At 43.2% G+C, this 22,638-nt stretch overlaps 1 protein-coding gene and 1 non-coding gene across 3 annotated transcripts; both read right to left on the bottom strand.

The window, feature by feature from the left end:
- Positions 1-3,329: 3,329 nt before the first annotated feature.
- RBM17 (RNA binding motif protein 17) lies at positions 3,330-22,029 on the bottom strand. 2 transcript variants are annotated; one of them, XM_037889360.2, is made up of 12 exons: positions 21,755-22,029; positions 18,468-18,609; positions 15,674-15,790; positions 14,380-14,546; positions 12,630-12,727; positions 11,419-11,475; positions 8,377-8,518; positions 5,993-6,144; positions 4,857-4,930; positions 4,206-4,304; positions 3,764-3,836; positions 3,330-3,620 (listed from the first exon to the last, which is right to left on the bottom strand). In XM_037889360.2, exons 2-12 carry the CDS (start codon positions 18,588-18,590, stop codon positions 3,517-3,519), a joined length of 1,206 nt encoding a protein of 401 aa, XP_037745288.1. In that variant the 5' UTR covers positions 18,591-18,609; positions 21,755-22,029; the 3' UTR covers positions 3,330-3,516. The 2 variants fall into 2 exon arrangements, with proteins under 2 accessions (XP_037745288.1, XP_037745287.1); XM_037889359.2 differs by having other exon boundaries at positions 4,857-4,933.
- Positions 19,902-20,057, bottom strand: LOC114018686. Its single transcript, XR_003563962.1, has one exon. It is a non-coding gene; the product is annotated as a U1 spliceosomal RNA (small nuclear RNA).
- Positions 22,030-22,638: the final 609 nt, after the last annotated feature.

Genomic DNA, 22,638 nt, shown 5'->3' on the forward strand with positions numbered 1-22,638 from the left:
TGGTCTGGATTTTGGTTTGCAAGATTGATATTGAGCTTGGAGTACTTTTCTTTTCCTGCGTGGCTACCACATCACAGCTATGCATGTCTTAGCCTGTCTCTAAACTATCTCCAACCATGCCTTCCAAAAGTTAAGTATTGAAGCCCAATTCCCAGAGGTACCAAACAGCCAAAGCATCTACTGACTGATGGGAGCTACAACTGTCCAGCACCTCTGAAAATCAGGCCCCTTAAATGTAGTTACATGCCTAACTTTGGGCAGCCAAGATAAAAAATTCTGACCTTAACACTTCATGCTGTAAAACCTAGACTCTTCCTTGGCAAGTGGATACATAATATAAACATGTTCTTTTTCTTCTTAATTCATGCTAGCCGGCCACTTTCCTCTCCTGTTTTAATGGTTGCCCATTTAAGGCATCAGGAGCGTTAAAGAAAAAAAGTAACGCATTCAAGCCCCACGCTAATCAGATTATTTAAGACACACAGAGAGATGTGTGTGTGTGGAATGTGTCACTTACTTGTCACTCTTCACTTGAAGATAAGAAGCTTTTAAAAAAGAGCGAAGGAGTATTGGATTCTGTGGGTAATGTGCATTTGCAGAAGGTGATGAACAGCTGAGAGAATAAGAAATGATAGATTTGAGTGAGTAGCGGTTTAAGGTGTAGGTGTGGAAAGTTATTTCAGGAATTAATGGGAACATAAGCAGGCACTCACAATTAGAGCTTTTAATGTTGGAGGGGGAAAAAATACAGATGGTTGCACAGATTACCTGGGGGTCGAGATCCACCAAGGGACTTAGGCTTTGCAACACTGAGTATTGCAGCACCCAACTTCAGACACCTAGAAAATCTAGGAACACTGGAATCCACAAAGTTAGGTGCCCAGGCTCCCTGTACAATGAATGGGGAGAGAGAGGCACCTAAGAATCCGACCCACAAAAGCCACCACCTTAGGCAGAGAGCCACCTAAGCTAGCCAGTGGGAGATGCTAACGAGAGGTGTGTGCACTAAGCCATGCCTCTCTCAGAAATAAGCGCCTAGGTCCAGGCTGCAGGGAGGTACCTGTCTCTGCTAAGCAACCCATGAATGAGCACCTGCTGCCTGGAGCCAGCTGGTTCCAGCACCAAAGGCATTTTTTGCGGGAACAAATTAATTGCCTCTCTCGCCCCACACAGAACAGGAGAACAAGGTGGTGGTGCCAGTGTCCACCTCATAACTTTTAGCCCAGTGGTTAGAGCACACACCTGGGATGTGGGAAACCCAGGTTCAATACCCCCGAAGGATTTGGACAGAGACCACCCACCTCTCAGGAGCATGCTCTAACCACTGAGCTGTGGGACAGTCATTCTGACACGCACTCACAGGAAGAGTGGTTTTAAAGTTTTGTTTCTTGGACACCAATAGCTGGTCACAAACACAGGCCACACCCCTTTACTCAGGAAATACTTTAAGGCAGTAAATTAGGGCATCCATATTTGGTGAAGCAAGTGCAATTAATAAGTGACACAGTTTAAAGGACATTTTAGGGCACATCTGGGTAGAGTTAAATTGGGATGCTCAGGTCAGGGTATTTCAACAGTGCCTTTGTTCGAATGATCTGACTTTTACAAAGAAGTTAAGCCTCATCCTTATTACAGGCATTTCCTCATCTTAAACATGGGAAACCTAAAACGCAAAGAGGCTGTTCTAGGTCACAAAGTAAATCGATGGCAGAGCTGAAAATAGAACCTGGATCCCGTGCCCCCAGTCCTGTGATTTATCCATAGGCCACGCTGCTGCTCATTCAGGAATAACTCCTTAATGTCTGTAGTCAAGGTTTTGTAAGAGCAGATCCCAACCATCGCCACCAAGAGAGTGTAGGCTTAACAGTCCAAAACACAACGTGCAGGTGACTGATTTGGAGGTCAGGTCTTGAAGGACAGAAAAATCTGCATTTAAAACAGCGACGAAGCAGATACACTAGGTAGAATACAAGTCTTGTTTTTTAAAAAAAGACTGTAAATCAGGACACAAAGGTTCACACAGAGATTGCTGGGAAGTAAACAGACAAAAATACCACAAGCAAAAAAATCCAACAAGATCAAGGTGTTTGTTTTTTTTAAGGGATCAGCTGATAAAAATGCAGTGACATAAGATATTCACAGCACTGATCAACTACTGGCCTACACCCATAAAAATACATTTATACATGGGGAAAAGACATCCAAGTATCTCACCCTCCAGCAAGCTAAAAGGCTCTTGAGGCTCGTATCCATTTTAAAACCTTTGTATGATTCCTGTGGCACTTCTACTGTGATACAGGTTGGGTAAGAGATAACCACCCAGGGCCATCTATCTTTCTCTCTCTCTCTCACACACACACACACAAAACAATGGAGTAAGCTGTTATGTACAAGTCAATGCGAGACAGAACAGTTTTAGTGTTCTTTGTATCCAGCTCTTCACAGTCTTTTGGATTCTTACACATGGATTCTTTTCAACACACTGGTACAGGTCACACAATATTTCAAGAGGAGTTCAAATGCTCGGCCCTTAAAAACATTCAATAGATCTAATGAGGCTTAAACAGAGCTACAAGTGCCATCATCATGCCACTTTAAAAAAAAAAAAAATTACTGGACAGATTCGGTGTTCAGCGGAAGTGAAAACACAGAGGACTCTGGCTAGAACCAAGCATGAAGAATTTACATGCCCTTCAGTACTGACCTGTAACTCTCCTAATAGATCAGTCCTGGCCCTTTCAAGCAAAGATGGCCAATAATACGTGGTTTGATGAAGTGTCCACTTGGAGACCTTCAAACCATATGTAAACTGGGGCTCATACATAGATCGCCAGCTCTGGATGGCTAGTTGCATCAAGTCTCTCTCCTGGTTCTTGTGGGTTTAATTTACGTATTTTGTCTAGGTTCAGGGGGAGGAGTAAGAATTTCAAATTCTTTCCTTGGTACTTTTCTCTGCATTCTGGTATGGAAAAGATTTTCCCTAAAACAAGTCCTTAATGAGTCAGAAGAGAACAGAGAAGCTGTTGCCTGTCCAGAGTCCCCAAATTACTTTGGATTGGGGAAACTGGAGGTTTATGAGCTGAGTAGAGATTCCACCATGAAGCATCAGAAAAGAAAAATATCCCAGCCCACAGTTCTTTTCCAAAGCTTGCTGCTCACAGCAGATGTAGCCTGATGTGCTCCATTCTACAGCACTAGAACAAGGAAACCAGAAAAAGACAAAACAGCTCTTCAGCGGTGGGTTTCAAGAGAGTGCAATTAATTGAAAGCTACAAAAAACAGGATTCCAGACCAGTAAACAGAACCTGTGCAATCAAAACACACAGATGTGAATCTTTCAAAGGATTTATACTTAAAAACAAAACAAAATAAGCGTCAGTCACAATGAATGTGAAAAATCCATTCAAGGGGGCTTGTGTCCAGTTTGCTTGGAATGCTGCCGTCTCCTCTCTACTCCCAGCCTCCAGCTGAAAACACAATCGCTGGCACAGTGACAACCTGAGCTAGGTCCTTAAATCAGACTAGCTCTGCCAGATCCAGTACTCTGAACTTATCCAGGTTGTAGAAACAAGCCTTTACCACTCGTCCACCAAAGTATCTTCCATTCAGATCCACCACAGCTGGAATCCAAGCCAAAAACAGGTCATTAAACACCAAGTAAGGTAAGCAATTCTCCAGCTAACACAGTTCTGCTTAAAAAAAAATAACTATTTTTAAAAATCAACTTTTGGAAATTAACAGGAATTATAGTGCAATCTCTGACCTTTAATTGCTGATTCAACCCTCTCAAACTCTAAAAATATTCTCACTGCTTCATCATCAGGGGCACCAGGAATCTGACAAAAGAGACAGTTGATCAGAATGGTGAAAATACAGCTATGAACTGTTGGGCTTTATAGGAAAAGCAGGTAGGATTAAAAACATACAGCAACCAGATGTGGTCCCATCAAGTTGCCAATGTGGTGCTCAGTGCTAGCCAGGCTGAGTCCCACTTCTTTCTGGGGAAAGGCTGTTCATTGGAACAGGTCTATAGCCATACACTGCTACATGCCAAACTTCACAATAACTTGATGTACAAGGCGGGGCTATCGCAGCAAGAACCAAACAGTCCCAAGCACTTCCAGCTCAGCGTTTTTGCCTACTTCCTCATCTGAAAAGTTAAGCATTTATAGATGTGGTGGAGAAAGAGGTCAATTAATTCTTACCTCAAAGATGACACATTTCCCAACCTTGCCATATTTTTCACATTCTTCCTTGGTTTCACCTTCTAGATCTTCATCAACCTCTCCAGCACCTACCATGTTCTGCAAGTAAAGAGAGGAAAACCAATTCAACAGATGGATGCTAAACACAGGGTGCAGCCTGCCACCAGGGGGAGCATTATATTGAAACTATGAATGAGTTATAAGTGTCAGTTTATCAAATCATAGGCCACCCATTCTAGCATCACATGGTGCTAGACAATTCCCTGGCACTAAGATGCTATCCTTGAGTTATTGTTTCCTTTGTATGGCCCAAAGTCATGTTAACTGGTTAATACAGGACAGATCAGCTGTGTTATCACAAGTTATTGATCAAAACCTTGTACTTTCAATGTACTCAAACGGCAAAAAACAAAACTTCTCTTCAGTCCCCACGCTAGACACATCAAGACTAATAATCAGAGGTATTATGGCAACTGTTAGGTATTTTCCAACAACACAGCAGGACAAGAATAAGACCACAGTGCACAATGTAGGGGGAAAAAAGTTTGCATCTCATGGAGCTTTTATAACAGGAGAAAGGGGTCTGAGCACTAAAATTGAAACACACAGTCTATATTACAAAATGTGAAGTTAAATGTCCTCTTGACTCACCCTTAATAAGACCACTTTCGTTGGGCACTTTAGTATCTCTGTTAATGGATTCGAATCAGCTTTCTTGGATGCATCTACTACAAAGAGAGTAAGTCATGGTATATGTTAAATTTTTTTAGAACATGTTCATTGGGGGGGCCTACATCAAACTGTTCCAATAGTTGCATTCAGTTACAAACCACTAAATGTAGTCTCGGAATAAAGGCCTTTCACTGAACCAAGTCACTTCATGGCTACTTGAACAATTACTAGAACAAGTGGCTCCGTTTTAACAGGCTGTTCAGATCACTGACAGCACGAATACCAAGCTGAAATACAGGCAATGTTATATTTGCCAATAATCCTCTGTCAGTTTTAACAGATACCAGATCTTCTAAGGTTCACCGGACTTCAGATCAGGGGACTCTGCTCGGAAAGTATGATTTCAACCATGACTATAAAGTGTTACCAGGAAACGAAGGAGAAGGACATCAGAACAAAAAGCAGCATTTACAAATGTGCAGTAGCTTTTGCACATTACATTTATCTCTTAATTTCCCAGTGGTGATAACCTGGAAGATGGCTGTTTTTAAGGGCTGTTAAGTGAGGGAGTTACTGTAGAGAGGAGAATGACTTTTACTTGGATTGTGTCCCAACTCACTCCACCCCTGGCACCTGTCCTCCAGGCTTGGGCTGTGCTCACATGGAGCTCCCCTCTTGACCTGAGCTTTGGGCTGGAAAGCAGCAGCGGAAAAGACGGCTGCATCAAAGGTGCATGCTGAGAAACAGCCTGCTTGTGCAGGGAGCACATTTTAACAGGGAGATGAGATGGCAGGAAGGGGAGGTGCCCGACTACACCGAGGAAAAGCACAGAATGGAACTGGATAGGGTGGTGGTGAAGAGGATGAAGAGCTGAACATTTAAAGCAGTAGGGCACAGAGCAATTGTTAACACTTAAATTCTTCAATGTCCACAAAGAAAAAACTGTCACCAGTCATCAATGTTCCACAACTAGTCGACATTGTGTACAAAGATATAGGGTAAAGAAAACAAGAAAAGCCACCACTGAGCCGGATCCCTAACTTAACACCTATTCCCTTCTCAGAAACCGTCAAGGTGAACAGCTTCCCACTTCCCACAGAATGGAATCGAGTTACCTTTATCTGCAGCATCACCAACAATGATCTTTCCACCTCTCTTGCTTGTTTTTTCTACTGACAGTGCTGTGCTTAGCCCTTGTTCGTGCTTCCCCAGCCCTTGGCCCTCTCTGAAACCATACTTCTGCATGATTTTATGAGCTACGGTGCCTCTGTTGAGAGAAAAAGGACGGGTTGTCAACCATTCATTTCATTTCTTAAGCAGCGCTGTCAACACATTTCATCTTAGTGCTCAAGGGAACTCAACATAGGCCCTCGCAATAAGCAAGTTCCAAATACTGCCCTGCGAAACCAACTGTTGTGTGCAGATGGTATCTACAGCTGCTCTGACAAGGAGTTTACAACCCATGTCTTAGTTTAGTGTTGCCATAATATTTAAGAGAACATATAAAATAGTCTAACTCCTAAAGTCTTATTACATGCAGATCGACTAGAAGAGCTTATATGGGAGCTTATAACACCTAAAAATTTACAGCACTTTACAAAGCTGACTAACTATTATCATTCCCGGATTACAGATAGGGACACAGACAGTTCAATCACTGAATAAAGCTGCTCACACTTGTTAGGTATAGCATGACTTTCATTAGCAACGAACATAAGTGTCACAGATTCCACAGAAACAGCTAGAATGGATCAGACTCAAGGTCCAGATACTCCAGTATCTTGTCTCTGACAGTGTCCACCATGAGATGCTTCAGAGGAAAGCATAAGAACTCCGCAGTAGCAGATGTGGGGCAATCTGTCCTCCATATTAGGTCACAGATAGGCTTAGGTCCTGAAGCTCAATATCCCTTTCACAAAACTATTATCATTATGACAACTCAGGATATTCTCAATACCCATTTAATGTCCAACCCCTTTCTGAATCTTGTTCTTTGTCTTAATGACATCATGTGGCAATGAGTTCCACTGTTTAATGACATATTGTATGAAAAAGTATTTCCTTGTATTTGGTCTTGATTTTTCCACCTTTTAATTTTCCATGGAAGAAATTGTGAGTCAACAGTTCGCTACACAACCAAACAAGTATGGGCCTTTTCAAAACACAACTTGTGTTATGTCTTTTCAACATTTCATTTGCAGATCATGAATGGATGGGTCAAGATGTGACAGGCCTTACAAGACTACAGAAGTTTATACTGCACCACAGTATAAAGATCCCACTCTCTGAAAAGATTTTTTTTTTTAAACTTGATAGGAATGAAAGATTATAAAGATCAGTGACCATTTAGCTATTTCTCAAATACACAATACAGTCAAATACAAATATTAAAAGTACTTGAAAGCTCTGGATCACTGATGCAAAATAAGGTCTCCAGACAATCCTAACCAGAGAAAATAACTAGGTCTTACTCAATAGATTGGGGGGAATCCTTTTTCAGATCGGATGAAAAAACCTTATTAGAAAAACTGCATGAAAAACAAAGTATATAAATATAGAAAAAGTGAACTATTAGTATTCTATAAAATACTTGTACACTTTCATGGCTGGTTTCAGAGTAGCAGCCATGTTAGTCTGTATCCGCAAAAAGAAAAGGAGTACTTGTGGCACCTTAGAGACAAATTTATTTGAGCATAAGCTTTCGTGAGCTGCAGCATCCGATGAAGTGAGCTGTAGCTCACGAAAGCTCATGCTCAAATAAATTTGTTAGTCTCTAAGGTGCCACAAGTCCTCCTTTTCTTTTTACTTTCATGGCTGTGACTCTTGTGAATGCCAGTACTGTAATTATCCTGCAGTTATATAAAAATTAACATGCGTGGAGTTGAATATAATCGTAATTATCACAAATAAATATTACGCCTTTCAGTTGAGGTCTCCAAGCACGTTATAAACATTAATTAAGCCTCGCTATATTCCCCTAGCTGGAATTATAAGCAGTTTTACAGAAGAGTAAACTGAGGCACAGATTGGGTAAGGGTGTGGCGCCCACAGCTGCCACTAACTTCAAACAGAGTTGAGATGCTCAACGCCTCTGAAAAAAAAAAAAAAAATCAGTGATTTGCTCAAGGTTACACACAACACGCCTCTGACAAAAGCAGGAAAAAGCACTGCGGGGTCTTGAACTAGCCACACGTACTTACAAATTGGCCACACCAGCTTGGCATTGGCAAGCCATAAACCTTTATACTGGAGAGGGCTCCAGAACTCACTAAAAACTGGCCATTCCTCCTCAAACTCATTGGCCCAATTCACACAAAACCATTGTGTACTACATTTCCTGCTGGGTGGGCATGTATGCATTCAGATTAAGTTACTACAGTGAAGAATATACATGCAAAGACTGTGTGTTCTTCTGCACACCGAGACAACATTTTTAACTTTCATCCTCTCCCCCGGCAAGGCACTTCTCATGAAATGTTAACTTGTCAATGATATTTACCCCATGTTAGCAAGGAAAGAATTACTAGGCCCTGTTGGGGACCGCGGTCTTTCTGGCTCATCATACACCGGGGGAGGAATAGCTGCTTTGGCAGATGGTGCACGAGGTCTTGACTCCTCTTCAAATGGAAAGGATGGTACAGCTGGAAGAAACATGAGACATTTACTAGTTGGTCAAAATACATTTGATGAACTATATATGTCATCACTTCCCACCATTTTCAAATCTCATCTAAAGCATCATGGGCCTCTCTCTCATTTACACTGAGGCCTCTTAAAGGTAGCGTAAATATAATTTGCCTGTTAAGGTCCTTTACACTGCCAGAGTAAGACAATGCGGTCTTAGGCTTGGTCTACGGGGCGTGGGGGGATTGATCTAAGTTACGCAGCTTCAGCTATGTGAATAACATAACTGAAGTTGACATACGTAGATCTACTTACCGTCGTGTCTTCACTGAGGTAAGTCGACGACTGACACTCTCCCGTCGACTCCGCCTGCGCCTCTCGCCCTGGTGGAGTACTGGAGTCGACAGGAGAGCGCTCGATTTATCGCATCTAGACTAGAAGCGATAAATTGACCCCCGCTGCCCGTCGATCCAGCAGGTAATGTAGACAAGCCCTTAGCATAAATGAGAATCAGGCCCTTTATTTTCCTTGCTCGTACAACTTACTATGTCTCCTCTCCACTATTAATTCTCTCTGTAACTACATTTAACCTCTGAAGTGTTTGGGGATATATTTGTATGGCATATTACACTGATTTTTTGTTTCTACAGGTAATAAGGGCTCTATCATCTCTACTTAGCTGCCCTTCGTTAGTTTGTTTCAATTCCCCATTGCATCTTAAGGCCATTTGTCTCCTCAACAGTAAATTCTCTGGAAAGAGGGAATCCAAACATATGCTCTTTAATCACAAACTGAATTATAGAAGATTGGGTTATGCACAAAATTTGGTAACAAGAGGCTTAAAAGGAGTGCTCTGTACTCTTATGCATAGGAAGAATGACTCCTTAAGACAGAACTAATGCAACTTAAAAACTGTGCGTTGAAAGGCTCCTTTTCTGTTGATAGCTTTGGAATAACAGATTCCCAAGTGAGATGAGCATATCAGTCTCACAAGTCAAGTCAAACTATGGTGGTGCTAAGGAAAGTGGCAGACAAGTGTGAAGTTGCGAGTGAGTTTGCATATATAATACTATGATTTCATTTCAGAGTGATTACTTCTGTTAATTACTAATTGTACCTAAACAAAAAGTTAGACGTCAGTTTGGGGAAATCATAGAAGCGGAGACAGAAGAGACCTCACTCAGGTAATCCAGTCCATCTACTGTCCAAATGCAAGATTGTTCCCTGTAGTAATTTTTTTTTAGGGTTTGTCCAGTCTAGATATAAGTGTCTCAGGAAATAAGGCTTACATTGATTCCCTTATGAGATCATTTCACACTTTAAGAGATCACACCCTTAGGTTATTTTTTCTGAGTTCCAGCCTATATTTAACATTCCTTGACTCCATCCAATTGCTCTTAACTATACTCCCCTAAACAATTCTTCTTTGTCTTTGGTGTTTACAACCTTAAATATTTGCAGACAGTTATGTCCCCACTTAGTCTTAGTCAACCTTTACATCTCAATTCCCTGCCCTCCACCACGACCTTATTCTGATAAATCATTTCAGGACTCCCAAGGGAAAGAGTTCTTTATGTATAAAATATTCACAAACACACTTATACTTGTACATGCATAATGAGATGTTAATGAATTTTAATTAAAAGCTAAAACTACAAAACAATATGTCAAAAAAGTTTGAGTGTGCTTTTTATTTTATTTAAATTATAATTTTTCTTTTTTAAAAATAAACTTGCTTGAAATGAAATCTGAATTTAATACAAAATATGTTAAGGCGTAAACTTATCAGAATCTCTTAAAACATTTAAATAAAAATGAATATGCTGAATCCATAAGCTTCTATAAAAAATTCTGAGTTAAAGGCTGCTTTTCTATATAAAGAAAAATGTTTTTCCATTCATTCTAACCTGTGAGGTCAAGCTTTATATATATGGCACAAAAGGTCAGGTACCATATTTAGGACTTGTATTGTTTAATAAAAGTAAATTTTATATGATATTTTGTGTGTTTAATTAGATTCTAGTTACCATCCTAATGCAGCTTGATGTAAATCATGAGCAAAGAGTTAATTATCTAGTAAACAATTATCGTTCACTATTTTCTAATGCAATAAAAATATACAATTAATAAGAATCAGAAAATATTAAGCTATATAATTGCTTAAATAAAGGTATATAGTTATAATGCACCTTCCCAGGTAGCAAAAAGTAATGCAAAGGCTCTATTTAATTGTAAAGCAACATGTTTTAATGGTTATATCAGCGAATGAAAATGCACCTTTCTTTAGAAAATAATTGAAATAAAAATGGAAAAGTTGATTAAAATTGATGATTTAAACTGAGGCTTTCCACTTGGTGATTTAAATCGCCTTGATTTAAATGCCCTGATACACATATTGCAATCTTGTCTTTAAAACTAATCTCACTGAGAAACTGAGAACCACCCAAGCCCTCACCTCCCAAGGGATAAACTCCCATCCCTACACACAGACCCTTGAAACAGAACATGTACAAGAGTACCCAGGGGTGTGGGAAGGGTGGAGAAATCCTCCCCTGCCCACCAATATGGAGCGAAACAGCTCTGCAGCTGCATGGTTGGTCTACCTGCTGCACTTCCTCCTTTATGTAGCATGTGAATGGCTGACACAATCCATGCCATTATGGACCAGCCAGTTATACCACTCCTCACAGAAGAAAATCCTGTGAACTGCAGCTCTGAAGCACGCAGGTGGTGCAAATCCCCTGCTCAAGTTCCGAGCACCCTGTCCCCCTACCCTCTGCAACCAGGGACCTCCATGCCTGTGCAGGGGAATGGCAGGATCTGTCCCTCGCTGAGCAGAAAGTTGAAGTAGGGACTTAAACTGTTTTTCCAGGGTTAGAAAATGTAAAGGTCAAACCACTGATTTTGGTATACATACGTTCTTTGTCCTTCTCAACAAGAGACGTAGGTGGTGCAATGGCAGCACCTCCCATGCCTGTGAATGAAATTATAAATCACGTGATTGGAATGTAAGACATTCATGCAGATGAAGTGTTTTGTCATTTGAGATAACAAAACTCTTCCGGACACATTGATGCAAGGCGGCCACCGGAAGCACAAACATACAACCCCAGGACTCCTACAAGAAATCATGGTGCTCGCTGAAGGCCTTTGCACATACATTTTTATATAGCTTGCTGCCAATAACAAGCATCAAAGGGGTGGAAAAAGCATCTGACTCTGGAAATCTTAGCGGTGATAGTTAATAAACTCTTGCAAACTTAAGATTTCTAATATATCAAAGGGTGCCATATCATACCAAGCCGATGTGCTACGGGGAAGTGAATAAAAATTATGCAGTACAACTGCCTTAAAATCAATACCCGTGATTTTGGAAGACTGTAGCAATAAAGACCGCAGCAGTAAAGACTGCATTAAAATGGAACCTCAACTCAAAGACTGCCTGCTCATCAAGCCAACTAAAAAATTATATTGTACTCAAGGACAACTACATTAACACAAGAGTGCGAAACAGAGGGCCTTTTCCAGTCAGGGAAGCGTGAATGGCAAAGTAGTTCTAAACATACATTACAGAACATACGTGTTTTATTAAACATAGCTCTGTTTCAAAAATGAAGGTCTAAAGAAGTGGGTCTGTATTACCAACAGTGAATCTGCTATTGAAATTCAGAGCAGATTTTTAGTTTCTCTGAACTGAGAGAGATACCCATCCACACAGAGCTGCATTTTATTCTGTGGCTCCAAGGGCTTTCAAATAAGGAGAGGTGCAGTGATTGCACACATTAAGAGAAGTCAGAGCTCAATCTTTTAAAACCAAACCACAAGAATGAGCTCATGCACCTCTGTTCACTGGAGCCTACATCATTCAGAAATCTCTAACGTGTGTATCTAAAAACTAATGTTAAAAGGGAATTTCACAGGCAAAAAAGGGGTCTCTTTTACCCCTAAAAAAGAATGTGGTTTCCTACTCTACAACAGCTACTCCATAATAAAGTGACAAACGTATTATAGGAGGCCAATGGACACTAGATTCTTGGGGTGAGAAGGGAGGAATAGTTTACAGCAAAAAACTGACTGCGGAGAATTTGACTTGCCCAAGGACATAAAGGTAGACAATTCTCCTCTTACTTCTTTTCCTCCTCTCTCTCTCATAATCTTCATCTTCATCAGAATCTGGATCTGGTCTTCTTGAAAACCCACTGGCTTCATGCCGGTCTTTACGTCTCCTAATAATTAGAATAGGAATTATGGTAAGAAACTATCAAGTGAAAAAAGAACTAATGTTTCAGAGAAATGCGTGCAGTGTGAATTACATTACTAGCTCCTCATCTGCATTTCATATGATGCTTTATCAGCTAAGATGTCTCTTATAAGCAAACTGCCTTTCGTTTGTTTTGATTGATTCTTTCCGGTTTTCACATTTTCTGCTTTCATCCTTTATAGAACAACTCATTTTTTAAACACTAGATGGGGTCCAATCCTCCAACAGATATTCGTACTTTCATGCTGAAATCAAGTCATTGGGAATGCACAGAAATGAAGATCTGCACATGTAGATCTGTTTGCGGACCAAACCCCAGATTTAGGTGGTTGCAATGGAAGAAACGCAGGATGAAATTACTAGGAAGGTAACAGAAGACCATAGCTGATTGTATTGCTTTGAACAGCATGCCTACCGCTTTACTGGTTTTCTGTTACAAAGATTAAGAACGGGAGTACTTGTGGCACCTTAGAGACTAACAAATTTATCTGAGCATAAGCTTCCGTGAGCTATTCCGTGAGCGGCGGCCAGCACGTCCCTGAGGCCCGTGCCGCTTCCTGCAGCTCCCATTGGCCGGGAATGGAGAACCGCGGCCCCTGGGAGCTGTGGGCGGCCGTGCCCGCAGCCGGTCAATGTAAACACTGTCTCATAGCCCGCCAGCGGATTACCCTGACAGGCTGCCCACCACTGTTGTAGAACCATCAATATTCATTATGTATTTTTTCCCTCTCTTTTGTTGGGTTTACAGAAAAATAAGAAGGAGCCCTGGCAACCAATGGTGAAGCTGTAGGTAAGGGTACATCTAACTCTGCAGCTGGTGGTGTAATTTCTGGTTTGGGTAGATGAACACGTGCTAGCTTTGATCAAGATAGTATCTAAAAATAGCAGTATAGCCATGGCAGCATGGGTGGGGCAGCCAGCCACCCTCCCTGAGTACAAACCTACCCAGGACCCTCAGTACTTACTCCAATAGCTAACCTGTCCAGCCACACCTGCTTTTAGCATGCTAGCTCACTCAAAGCTAGTGTGCGCACATCTAACCAAGCTGGAAACTACCCCTCCAGCCTGAGTGTAGAATTACCTTAAGGTTAATTCAGATTTCAGTGACCCTTTGACCCCAAATAAGGAACAGCATGAAAGGGCCTCAGAGAGTCCCAGGTCGTCCTCTTCCACTGGAAGGATGGTGATCATGACTAAAAGAAGAGGAAGCAGTCTACTTGACCAGAAAGGTGGAGGGAATTAGCAGAAGTAGGACCTAGGTTATCCCTCTTGTAACTTCATTGACTACAGAGGACACACATCATGGAGGAATTTGGCCCATTAATCCTACTAATAAAGCTGGACATGTTTTCAATATTGTATTGAAATAGCAGGGAAAACACCTGCTAGATATCCAATAAGATTAATCAGCTACTAATTTAAAATACACTATCATACAGGAACCAAGGAGCTGTAGAGTAAATGCTTATTTTAATGACACCAATACTTTTACCTGGATTGAGGAATATTTTCTCTCATGCTTTGAGAAGCCACAAATAACAATATGCAATTAACTTCTTTTAACTGAATGCTGAATAAAAAAGTGTCCCATCTCAGGAACCGAAACTAAAGTCTTACTTTTCTCTTTCTTCAATCTCTTTTTGCCTCTCCAGCTCACGCTGTCTTTGTCGTTCCTCCCTCTGGCGTTTTACTACTTTCTCATAATCATTGGGAAACATAGGATCATATTCATCAGCCAAAGGAATCAGCACATCTCCTGCAGAAAAACCACTAGGTACGGGATCCTTACACAGAAAAAGCATAAATATCAATGTGATCAGACACCTAAGAGCAGCAGTTGGAATAAGCCAGCTGTTTTTACCATTACCAACAAATAAGTTTAATATCTTCAGACTGCTTAGATAGAAAGTGAAATCCTAGTCTGAGTGAAGTCAATGGGAGTTTTGCCATGGACTTCAATGGCAAAGATTTTAACCTATGTCACTTTCCGCTCAATTTTTTGTGTGCAGAAAACAACTATCCCACCCACTCCCTTCCAAACACAAAGAGGTGCCAAACAAGCATAGCTAAGGTCACATTAATACCCAAAAAGTTCTCTATCCAAAACTACAGCCTGCTTGCATAGGGCTGGGAGGGGTGCTTGAAAGAAACCTGTGAGCTTGTATCCATCTGTCTGCTACTATATTAAGGACTGACATCCTCAACCCTTCTTATTCCATCTGGAAGGAATATCTGCTCTGGAGATTAGATTAGATTTCTTCTGTTTGTTATAAAAGACCACTTTCAAGCACGAAAGGATCGCAATTTAATTTTTTCCCCCCAACCTACCTACCTCACAGGGTTGCTTGCAAAGTGCCCTGAGCTCCTCAAAAGAAAGGTGCTATGTAAACGCATACTTTTTAGTTCAATTAAGAACACTAAGGGTTTGTCTACATGGTGAGGTAATGCACTCTATAGGGCTATGATTTCTAAAGTGCACTGATGAGTTGCACATTAATTGGCCTGTGTATACTCTCCTAGTGCACACTAAAGGTTCCTTACTGTGGTTGAACTATGGAAAAGTGCACTAACAGGGTTTACACGGGCCAAATGATGTGCAACATGTCAGTGAACTTTAGAAATCACATCCCTGTAGAGCACATAATGCCCCCTACCCCGCCATGTCGACATGCCCTCAGTGATCTACAGATTTATAGACTGTAGCACCGGGAGAAGTTTGCATACATTTGGAATTTTCGTGAGTGAAAATAAGTCTGAACAGAAGAGAGGCTAAAAGCAAGTAGAACAATTTAGACCAGTAGGACAAGTAAATTAATAAGTAAAATGCAGACTACTACAGAAGGCAGAGAAAGAAAACGAGAATTCAGAATCAGATGTAATCTGCTGTGTTTTTAAGCTGATCTAGCCTTACCTTTAACCCAGCAGCTACATGAGGTGGCGTGTCTACAATCTGTCTGTCATCAGAAGAGCTCCCTCGCTTCAGGTCAATCACTGGAGCAAGGACTGTCGTTTGTTTTGTTCTCTGACTCTGAAACCATCAAAATACAAAAAAAAGCATAAGATAATACATTCATTTTTTTAAAAAGGGGTATTTACTTCATATTCCTAAACTAGATGTTTCTTGATTTCAAGAAAGCTTAAAATTGGATGAATATCGTCTCAGGCCTCAATCCTGCCTCTCTGCCCCATGCAAAACTTACCATACCACTTGCATTTTCATTTTACCAGCATATAGTCCTTCCTCAGCATTTCTAACCGTGCTTGAAGTTGTGATTGTTCATTTCATATGTTATTTATGCACCAGCACAATGGGTCACAATACAGCTCTATGGCTAAAGTTTATTGACTGTCGCTGTAAAGCTTTTACAGGAACACAGATCCTACATAAACCTTAACGGGCTTGATCCTACCCGACTGAATTCAATGGGAGTTTTGCCATTAACTTCAATAGGAGCAGGATCAGACCAGAAATGTGTTTGGTTTTCTAAGTCTAGAACTGAAAATATACCTTTAAAATTGAGAGAATCTCCTCAGTGGAGAGCTTTGTTTGAATAAGAGCAGCAGAATAGGTCTTTTCTTTCACTAAAGTCCTGTTGGTTTTCACATTTCACCATGAGGAAAATAGAACTTTCTAAAAACAGGATTAATACATTCTTATATATACTGTTGGATGGGTTTCCAAGGAAAGACAGACTGAGATTGGTACATCGTGCCTCAGAACCACACAGAAGGGGGTGCTTTAAAAGATCACATCTATCAGTTGTAGCCTTATTTCAGGTTTCATTTGTACAAAACTCGTAAATTAAGGACCAGATTCTGCTCTCAATTACAGCAGCATAAATCTGGAGTAATTGCACTGATTTCCACAAGGGTAACTGAAAACAGGATTAGCCCCAAGAAAAACTTTTAAATAGTAAAATCCTAACTATATTTTTCCCTCTTCTAATTGATCTTCTTTGCACCAGAAGCTATGGAGACTTTGACAGCAGCAGCCTGTGACTGAAGCACACGAAAAATACATTCATTCATTCATCAACAAAAGAAGTAGGACAATGATGATGTCATGTTGCAATATATTGAGAGAAGACAGCTTGGTACAAACTTGCTTCTTCGTTTTCCCTGAAGGAATTAGTTTATACTTTCTCTGCCTTCCTTTCAACCTTCTAAGTGGACTGGAAATATTCTCAGCAGCAATTTCTGACCTGACTGGCAATACCAGGAATCACACCGCAGCCTCTGGCGGCTTTTAAAATGATACGCAAGAAACGATGCAAGTTGGCCAACAACAACAGTTACCAAATACCAAGCAGCACAAAAAATTGAACATCTCCAATTTCCCATCAAAGGCTGAACCAGCCTTGCCTATTCACTTATTTTTAAAATACTTAAGTACCCAATTTAATGTCTTCAGGGTTAAATTTGAGCTCCACATCAACACTTAACTCAATTATTTATTTAAGAAATGAGAGCAGTCCCCACAGCCATGCTGTGCATATATTAATTATGCTATACTTTATATGAAGGGTCTCAGAGAACTTATACCACTTTGTTCTTGCTTCTACTGCATACTCCTGGGGGAATTTCGTGTCACTGCATGCACACAGAATTCATGGCCCCCACAGATTTCTTTGCTTCCCTGCAGAAAAATGACTTCTGACAGGGAAGCAAAGGGAAGCCACAAGAGCAGTCCTGCACCCGCTCCCCAGCAGTGCAGGCAGGTCGGTTTGGACACCCATAGCAGCCGGTAGAGACATAAATCACCACGGGGGGGGAGGTTTGGGCAGTCGTGTGTGAGAGAGAGACACTGTGTCCCTCTCACTCGCTATTGCAGGACGCTCGGCGTGGAGGGGCAGGGCTTTGGGGTGTTTTTGAAGAGGCAGGCGTGGGGTAGGCTCTGTTCCCTCAGGCAGAGCAGAATATAGCAGCCTGCCTGCTTAGTGAATTGTTCCCATTGTTCTTAGTGAATTCCCCCAAGAGTATAAAAATTTTAAGGCTCCTTTACATTGCCAGAGTGGTGTAAAGGAGCTTTATTGTAAAGGAAGTACAACCTTATAAATGCTTACGGTGCTTTAGTGATTAGAACTAGTCTAAATGTTTGGACTAAAAAAATTTCCTATCAAAATGTGCTCCATGAACTGTTTGCTACTGACCTTTTTGGAGATGGTCAGTAGCCAGTATAAATTGTGAGTTTGAGTACTCAGTCCTCACTTGCTCTTCAGTTGCCTACGATGTAACATTGAGCATATGGCTGCATATATTTGTTGACTAATATCTAAAAGTAAAGGGTCGATACTAGCTACATTACTATTAGACAGAAGGAGTTTGGTGATTTCCTCCAAAGCTCCCCACTCCCATTCTCCATCCACTGTATTGCAGTTTAAATAAATTACCAACATATTTGAAGCTAGCTTGATTATATTGTGGTATTTTGACAAAAAATATGCAGAATTTTAAAATATGGTGCGCAGAATTTTTAATTTGGCGCAGAATTCACCAGGAGTATTCTACTAGTGCTGCCCACTACCAACTGAAGGACAAAGCCTGACAATGCATCCAAAAGTCTGTACAGCTGGGAATGTACACTCCGCAGCGTGCTCAGTACAAAGGAAATCCTACCGAGACCAGCATTTCAGGAGAAAAATTTAAAAAGACAGCATTCCTTATGGCCAGCAACCTTGAGCCATCGGGAGCAGCAATATCTGTACCTTTGCTTGAGTGAGAGCCGCCTTCTTCACCTGCAACTGAGACTGCAGTAGTTTGAAATTTTTGGACCAGCCTTCTGTTTTCGAATCGCTGGTCTCCACTCCCAGGTCATCATAAAGTGACATTTTCCCCTTCTGGTTAAAACTAAAAGACAAAAGAAAAGTTAGACATAAATAGTTATTAATTCAGCCTAATATTATTAAAATTAACTAAATATTATTTTGGAAACATTTGGACTCCAAGGTGTTGGGGGGGGGGGCAGGGTTCTGTTTTTTTAAAAGAAATATTAAAGATCAACAGACCTACAGTAAATTTCCTTTCCAAAACAAGGGCAAATTATGAAAAAATAGCAACATATTAGTCCCTAATTTTTTTTCCCCCCAGACAGTGGTACTTGTATCTGTCTCTCTCATAAAGGCCACAGGGCAATAAAACAAGTTACCATCCAAAAAGCTGTGCAGTGCTTCCATAAATGTCACCCAGGTATCAACTGATATTAGACATTTTCTAATATTACGTCTGTGGTGTTAGATGTGGTGGATTCACCATCACTCAAAAACTTTTAAATCAAGACTAGTTGTATTTTTAAAATGTACACCACAGCTGAAACAGACGTTATGGCAGGAGTGGTGAAACTACGGCCCGCACCATGCTTGAGGTCAGCACCACTCGAAGCCTGTGCCCCTGAGCCTCTCCCCACGCCCCAACCCCCTGCACCAGCCTTGATCCCCCTCCCGCTCTCCAAACCCCTCGATCCCAGCCCAGAGCACCCAACCGGCACCTCAAACTCCTCATCCCCAGCCTCACCCCACAACCTGCCCCCCACCCCATTTTTGTGAGCATTCACATCCGGCCATACAATTTCTATTCCCCAATGTGGCCCTCGGGCCAAAAAGTTTGCCCACCCCTGAGTTACGGGCTGAAACTACTGGGTGAGCTCCCGTGGCATCATGCAGGTCACACTAGATGATCATAATGTCTTAAAATCTATGCCTATAAGTAGATTTTTAAATTTAACTCTTCCTGCTACACCTGAGAACTTTTTTGTATCATCCTACTAAGTAAAAAGCCAATATCCTTCTACACTAATTAGGTTTGCCAAAATATCACCTGACATTTCCATAGCACACAAAGGCCCCCCAAATGCCTTTCAAATTATAGACAATAAAAATGCATAACATCAACAGCATGGGGAAAAAAAACACTCTCCATGTGATGTTACACCTGAATTTGAAAAGGATTCAGGCAAAAGTTATCACCCCCAGGCCTGCAGCCAACCACCTCAGCTGCATGAAGACATCTCAGCCTACTGTCATCAGTAACATGTTCTAGTCATGGGCCTCTCACTATTAAGGTCTTGATCCTGCAATCAGATCCATGCAGTGGAGCCCTAATGACAGAGGAGCAAGGATTTTCCCATGTGGAACCAACGGCAGGATTGAAGCCAAAGTGACATTTATACTACAAATTATAGTCGAGTTTCTCCTATTTGGGGAAATCGCAGAGGTCAGCAGACCCGCAGTGCAGTGGATGAGCCTCACCCAGAGAAAACCACCTTCATGATCATGGTATCTCCTCTGCCAGGTAAGTATGTGAGCAAAAACTTCATTAACTTCATTGAACAATAGTCAGGACGGACCATCATCCAACATTATTCAGCTTCATGTTAATTTTGATGCATTGCTCCTAACAATCTGATCATTCAAATACATTGGGACTCCGAGCCCTGGTGGTATTGTTATACAACTCACTGGAAGTGGCTAGCATAATTTACGTTTAACGCTGTGCTCTTAGAGGCGGTGCATGAACACTTTGAAATACATAACAAATAAACCAGTGATTATACAGTAAATCAAAGATCATGTAACAAAGTTCATTGCACACAGAAAACTGATTTCATCTTGCACTGGGATGGAAATAAGGGGATCAACTGGAGCAGAGCACACTGCATAGAAACAGATGGGAATTTTCACTGGGGCTATTGCTATTGTTTGTACTGCAGTAGCCCCCGAAAAGCCAGTATCAGGATCACTTGGCCACATGTAAACACACAACCGGGGGTGACCCCTGCCTGAGGAGTCTACAACACTTAACACCAGTAGTGAGACAGACAGGAATGGAGGGAAACGATGACAAACCCCAGTTCTGAGGGGAAGGGCCATAGGCACTGGCCCCTGAACAGAGCTGAGAACGTCTCAGTCACTGAAGTCTTATATAAAGACCCTCACAGCTTAAGATGCATGAAGGGTGAAGGGCTGGGTTGATGCCTGAGTCTGTGGAGGGAGCTTACAGTGACACGGCCATTCAGGTCCACTCCCCCAGCGCTGGACCACAAGCCGTCACCCAAATCGTCACCCCCCCAGGCCTGCAGCCAACCAGCCCAGCTGACTGGACCTGGCCACCCCCTTGGTCCCCAGAACAGGCCTGGCCCTGGGAGCTGCTGGTAGAGCCGCTCTTCAAGCCTGAAAGCCCCAGCCCCCGTCCAAGCCTCCTAAGTAGCTCACCAGCCCCTCCACCTGGCTGGGCCTGGTGCCCCCCGATCTATAGCCCAGCCCCCCATAACTCCTCCCGATCTACCCCCAACAACCCGCATGCTGGCCTGCCCCAGGAACCCCCTAAACTACCCCATAACCCCTGAATTACCCCACCCCCCCCGAACCTCCCACCTTACCCCCCACAGCCCCTGGGCTGGCCCAGCCCCCCATGCACCTCCCGATCTGCCCCCAGGAGCCCCCTAAACTACCCCATAACCCCTGAATTACCCCACCCCGAACCTCCCACCCTACCCTCCAAAGCCTCTGGGCTGGCCCAGCCCCCCATGCACCGCCCGATCTGCCCCCAGGAACCCCCTAAACTACCCCATAACCCCTGAATTACCCCACCCCAAACCTCCCACCCTACCCTCCAAAGCCCCTGGGCTAGCCCAGCCCCCCATGCACCGCCCGATCTGCCCCCAGGAACCCCCTAAACTACCCCATAACCCCTGAATTACCCCACCCCCCCGGACCTCCCACCCTACCCCCCACAGCCCCTGGGCTGGCCCAGCCCCCCATGCACCGCCCGATCTGCCCCCCAGGAACCCCCTAAATTACCCCATAACCCCTGAATTACCTCCCCCCGAACCTCCCACAGCCCCCCATAATCTACCCCTCCACAACCTCCGGAATTACCCGCGGCCCCCCGCCATGAAGCCCCCGAGCGGGCCCTGCCCCCCACCCCGGAAACGGGGCCTCCCGGCGCGGCCTAACGCCCCGGCCTCGAGTAGCGCCGGGCGGCGGGGATCGCTCACCCCGGCAGAGCCCGCCAGCGAACCGCCGCCGAGGAGGCAGGGAAAGGCTGTGTCCGGCTGGGGCGCCCGGGCCGCGCCGTACGCGGCCGCTGCGCAAACCCCGTACGCAAGCTGCGTGAACTCGGTCCGCCGGGGGAAGCGAGGGGAAGAGGTACGCAAGCTCCGTAAGGGGGCGGCCGGGCGAGATCGGCGCACAGCGAGAGCTGGAGATGGGGAGACGTTCCCCAAAACGCGGAACTGCGCGAACGTCGTATCTTAGGGGCGGTGTTCCGCAAATGACGTAGCGTGGCCATAGAGAGCGCAGCCGAAGGCACTGGCCCACTGCTGACCCCTAGCGTCGGCACCCTGATATTGCAAGCAGAGGGGAAACCCACAACCGCTGCAAGAAGTTGGTCCAGTGAGACAGTGGTTCTCAGCCAGGGGTCTGGGGTCCCCTGGGGGGCCGCGAGCAGGTTTCAGGGGGTCTGCCGAGCATAGCCGGCATTAAACTCGCTAGGGCCCTGAGCAGAAAGCTGAAGCCCTGTCGCGCAGGACTGCAACTGGGGCCCTGAGCCCCAGCACCTGGGTCTGAAGCCAAAGCCTGAGCAACTTAGCTTCACGGTTGCCCCTCTTGGCATGGGGCCCAGGGCAATTGCCCTGCTTGCTACCCCCTAACACCGGCCCTGGCTTTTATATGGAGAAAAACAGTTCTTGTGGTACAGGTGGGCCATGGGGTTTTTTGTAGCATGGGGGGAGAGAGGGGCTCAGAAAAAAAAAGTTGAGATCCTCTGCAATAAAAGGTATTACCTCACCCAGCTTGTCTCTCTAATGTCCTTGCAAGAGAAGCCCGTGTGAGTGTGAGATCGAAGAGGAACAGGCTTCCCAAGCCTTACACACACTAAACA

The sequence above is a fragment of the Chelonia mydas genome, chromosome 1 (genome assembly GCF_015237465.2).
Source record: "Chelonia mydas isolate rCheMyd1 chromosome 1, rCheMyd1.pri.v2, whole genome shotgun sequence".
NCBI lineage: Eukaryota > Metazoa > Chordata > Testudines > Cheloniidae > Chelonia > Chelonia mydas.